Source organism: Myotis lucifugus, unplaced genomic scaffold (assembly GCF_000147115.1).
Source record: "Myotis lucifugus unplaced genomic scaffold, Myoluc2.0 scaffold_204, whole genome shotgun sequence".
Taxonomy (NCBI): domain Eukaryota; kingdom Metazoa; phylum Chordata; class Mammalia; order Chiroptera; family Vespertilionidae; genus Myotis; species Myotis lucifugus.
Genome location: NW_005871252.1, coordinates 212214 through 217439, shown reverse-complemented (window position 1 = coordinate 217439; position 5226 = coordinate 212214). Strand labels below are relative to the sequence as shown.

At 45.5% G+C, this 5226-nt stretch overlaps 1 protein-coding gene across 1 annotated transcript in view; it reads right to left on the bottom strand.

Annotated features, from left to right (window-relative positions):
- Positions 1-4664: 4664 nt before the first annotated feature.
- The window catches only part of C2CD4B (C2 calcium dependent domain containing 4B), a 1771-nt gene continuing 1209 nt past the window's right edge, over positions 4665-5226 (bottom strand). Inside the window, 1 exon segment of the mRNA XM_014463273.2 lies at positions 4665-5225. Within this exon segment, the coding sequence (XP_014318759.1) occupies positions 4777-5225 (449 nt within the window). The 3' untranslated portion in view covers positions 4665-4776.

Sequence of the window (5226 nt, the reverse complement as noted above, 5' to 3'; positions counted from 1 at the left end):
GCTTAAGACAAGAACCACAGATGTACATAAAAGCCATTCAGCAAAATTATACTCATCTGCATGAGCGGAAGAGGGGATGTTCAATTTATATTTGAAAACAAAAGGGTGCCTACTCCTGTTATTATGAATCTTGCTTTGATTAAATGCAATTATCTTATTTAATTCTTGCCATCTTTACACCTAGTGTTTTAGAAAAGGCAAAACTGAGGTTCAAAGAAGTTAAGCCTTTGCCCTAAGATCATGCCTGGTAGCAGAGTCTAGATTTGAAACTAGGTCCTGTTTATTTCAGATTTCCTGCTCTTTCTAAAACTCCATCTCATTTCCCTTTTCTTACTTCCTTGGAAGTATCTGCCTCAGTAGACACTGATCTTGCACTCAGTTACAGATAGGCCCCATAACTGTAAGACTAGCACTGTTCCCCTTGCAGGGAATGGTTCATGATTGGGATTGCAACCCAATTTGAGCCAATAAAATATAGTAGTCCCCTTATCTGCAAAGAGATATGTTCCAAGACCCCCTAGTGGAAGCCTAAAACTGTGGATAGTACCAAACCATATACAGTGTTTTTTCCCTATACAGGCATACCTTTACACTTCAAAGAAGTACTTTAAGGCTTGTCTTTGCCAACCTCACTACTCTGGTGCTTTGGGGCCATGATTGAGTAAAATAAGGGTTACTTGAACACAAGCACTTCATTACTGTGACAGTGGATCTGATAACCAAGACAGCTACCAAATGTCTAATGGGCAGGTAGCATCTACATCATGCAAATGCTGGGCTAAGGGATGATTCGCTCACATCCTGGGCAGGATGGAGCAGGACAATGGGAGATTTCATCACTCTTGCTGCTCAGAATGGCATGTAATTTAATTCTTATGAATTGTTTATTTCTGGAATTTTCCATTTAATACTTTCAGACTATGGATGACCATGGGTAACTAAAATCACAGAAAGCAAAACCACAGATAAGGGTGGGTTACTGTATGTAGAGAAATTTGCTGGGCCTTCTGGGTAAGTTCTTCCTCAATCTCATGGGAGTGCTTGCAGAAACAAAGCCTTTTCTCCAGCTTGGACTCTAAGGAGAAATCATAGGGTAGTCACAGCTGTTGCTGGCCAACATTGTAGACTACAAGAGGGACCCGCCTCAGGATGGAATGATGCTGTGGATGATATGTAGAGATATGGAGCAAGATACGGATTAGGAACATGGGTTCTTGATCATTGCTTCTACCCATGTTCCTGCAAGAGCATGTTCTGGACACTCTCTTGCTTTCCCAAAGACTCTGCTCCTACAGTTATTGCTGGTTTTCTTTCCCTTCATTGTCAATATCTCCCTCTGTACTGGCTATTCCAAACATGGGTTGGATTCTTTTACATTAAAACAAAATAAATCTCTTTGACTTAGTCTTCTTTCCAGCTACACCCCTTCCCCTGTTCCCCTTTTCAAAACTTTCTGTCTATACCTGCTCACCTTCCATTCACATTTTAACTCCTTCTAGTCTGGCTCCTGTTGTCACTACTCTCATAGAACTGCTCTGCACAAGCCCACTGCCAATGTTCATCTTACCAGTGCCAATGGGTATTTCTTTGTTCTCATTTTCCTTGATTTCCTTGCAGGATTTAAATGGGTAGAACATCCCCTCTTTCTCGGATGCTTTTCTACCTTGGCTGCCATGATTCCACACTCCCCTGGCCTTTCTGCTGCTCCACTGGCTGCTGCTTCCCTGTCTCCTACACTGACTATCCCTCTGGTCTTGAATTTCTAAATGTTGGTTTGTCTCAAGGCCTGGTCCTAGGTCCTCTATTTTTCTCTATTTCATCTCTTCTTATATTCATTCAACACTCAATCAATATTTGAGTGTCTACTATATGTCAGACTCTGTTCTAGGTAATAGAAAAAAAGTTCCTATTTTTATGCAGCATACATTCTAGTGGAAGAGAAAATAAACAAAGAAAAAACAACAAAATAAGTGAATAATATCATGTCAGGTAGTGATAAGTGCTATGAAGAAGAATAAAGCAGTGACAGCAACAATGATACTGTTTTTGGATAGGATGGCCAGGGAAAGATTCTCTAAGGAAGAGACATTTACATCTGAGAAAAGAGGAATGTGTGAGAGAAAAGTTAAGGATAATTTCAGATTTCTGGTTTGCATGAAAGGAAGAATGATGGTGCCATTTACGGAAATAAGGAAGACTAAGGGAGGAGATTTGGGAGGGGAAAATCAAGAAGTCTGGTTTGGATTAAGGGGTCACCTGGGCACATTAAAGTGGTTGATTGGATAGATTAAGTTCCTTTTGTGAATATTCCTTCTTCAGGTCTTAGGGAGACCTTTTCTGATCTCTGAGAGCATCCCACCTGCTACTTCCTCTGCCCAGAGAGTCTCTGTCACCTTCCTCAGTTTATTGTCTTCATGCTGGTCACCACATCCTATCTAATAATAGACAAACATGGTAATTGACCATACCTTCACTACGCCTCCCATTGGCTAATCAGCACGATATGCAAATTAACCACCAACAAAGATGGTGGCTAATTTGCATACCATAGGCAGGGCGGGCCAGTGCGAGCTGCCATCCGGGCCCCTGTGTGCCGCCTAAGCCCAACCCCCAGGCGGGACTTCCGTGAGCGGCCCTGGGCAGCAGGGCTTGGCAGAGCGAACAAGCCGCCTAAGCCCCACGGGACCCCTGTGTGGGGCCCTGGGCGGGCGGGGCTTGGTGGTGTGATCAGCCCAAGGAAGCCCTATTCTTGCAGGAATCCTCCTGCAATGGGCTTCTAGTTCTGTAATAACAAAGCTTGGCTGTTGTTTAGCTATTCCCACTAAAAAGATATCCTGGGAAATCGGGGACTGTCTGTCTTATTCATAGCTGCATCCCCTGGGCTTAGTATTGTGCCTGGCACAGGGTAAGGGCTCAACAAATAATTGCTGACTGAGAGAACAAAGGGTAGGCCAGTCCTCTGGAGAAGTCAGGACAGCTGGTTCTTGCCTGAGCTCAGCCAGCCACCAGCTATATGGCTTCGGGCAAGTCACCTCTGTGGTATTTTCTCAATTTCAGAAGCCGTTTGATTAGATGATTTCTAAGAGTTAATTTGTCCATTTTGTATGTTTAAAATTCAGGATTTTAATTTGTCCTGAACAAATTTGTACCCAGAATCTCATTCCAGTAATAACACTGTTGAAGGCCTTTCTGCTGCAGAATGAATGCAAATTATCTTTTAGGAGGACATTTACCACAGATATCCTACAGAGTTCTATATTCCCACTCCGGTCCCCCTAAATCCTCAGTCTCTAAAACCGTCCATTATGCCAGGATCCACTGTAGGAACAGGAAGAAACCATTGGAAATGAAGAAGTGAAGGAGTTCATTTTTCCGGAACATGATTGAGCACCTAATCACCAGTATAGTTCAAGCCTTTTGAGGTATACTGTTATATTTCATATGTATTTAGGGTTATTTGACTATTAAGGCATATTTTCACAAAACCCTGGGAGGTAGGTATTAATACTCCCATTTCACTGATGTAGGAAATGCGGCTTAGGGAGACTGATTGATTTTCCCTAGTTCAAACAATGGCAAGTGGCAGAAAAAAGACTGGAGTCCATATTTCTCCACCTACACCCATACACCCATTGGGCTTTCCACCACGCCATTCATAGATGCCTATAGTCAAGGGCAAACCCTCTGGAGTGTAATCGATTTCTACTGGACTCGGGTCTCTCTGTTGAATCAACAAATGAAAATAAGTTGGATGAAAAAACACTCTCTTAGAACCCAGAGTTTACATTTCAACTAATCTGGGAAATGCTATAGCAAAGCCATTAATGATTATGTAATTGAGATACATAGGTAGGTGGAAATAATGCCCCAAAAATATCAGCTTGCTTATGGAGCAAGAAAGATTTCTGTTCTGAAATAGCAGGATTTCCCAGGGCTCCTTCTGGAGAAGGAAGAGGGGATGCCAGGAATATGTATTCCCTACATGGCCATCCATCCTAAGATCCTTCACTTCGTTTCCTTTTTCCTCAGCAACTTTTGAAGATTCACTTTCAAAAGAATCTTGATTTTGCCCTAACTGGTTTGGCTCAGTGGATAGAGCGTCGGCCTGGGGACTCAAGGGTCCCAGGTTCCATTCCGGTAGGGGGCATGTACCTTGGTTGTGGGCACATACCCAGTAGGGAGTATGCAGGAGGCAGCTGATCGATGTTTCTCTCTCATTGATGTTTCTATCTCTCTATCCCTTTCCCTTCCTCACTGTAAAATATCAATAAAATATATTTTTTAAAAAAGAATCTTGATTTTAATTGGAAAGGAATTCTTTTCCCAATAAGGTAAAATTATCATAGGTCTGTCGCTAGTGCGTGTGTGTCCGTGAGTGAAGATATGAACCTATGTCACAACAAATATGCAAAACTACAAATGAATCTTAGCGTTGGGCATGATTCTGAAGGAGTACCTTTTATTTTTAAACAGAGACCATTTGGCATTGATATAAAACAGGGAGAAAAAAAGCAATGCAGGTGTGGTGTAATTCGTTTGTCTCTCTTCCAGCCTGGAAAAGGGGGTTGGATGTTGTGAACAGAGGAGGGTGTCATTATTTTTTACTTCCCTACCAATAAACAATGACAAAAGCAAACATCTAAGAAACAAAAAAGCAAGATCATAAATAGAAAAACCAATAAATAATATTTATTTTGTACAAAACGGCTGTGAAGTGTCCTAGAGTCCCCAGCGGGCAGAAAGCACCCGCGGGCAGGGCCCGAGGCCCGGGCGCCCTCAGAGCAGCAGCAGGGAGCCCAGCAGCAGCTCGCCCTGGCCCAGCAGGCGGCCCCGCTTCAGGCCCCGGCCCTTGTCCTCCGCCTTGACGCGCACGGCCAGGCGGCGCACCTCGTCCTCCGACAGCCCCTCGAAGCAGAAGTCCTGGTCGAAGACGGCCTTGCGGCTCCGCCGGACCACGGCGCTGCGCTGCTGGCGCGTCTTGCCGGGCGGCGGCAGGACCAGGCTGACGCGGCAGCCCACGGCGCAGGGATCGGAGGCTCCTCCGGCCGGGCCCTCGGGGCTGAGCAGCCGGAGGCGGAGGCGCCCGCTGGCCGGACTGTACTCGGCGGCCAGGCGCAGGGCGCCGCCGGCGCGCCCCAGAGCCACGGTGCCCTCGGCCTCCAGGAGCTCGGGCCGCGGGCCGGCGTCCGACGGAGGGGACGCGGAGCAGGTCCGGGCCGGGGACCC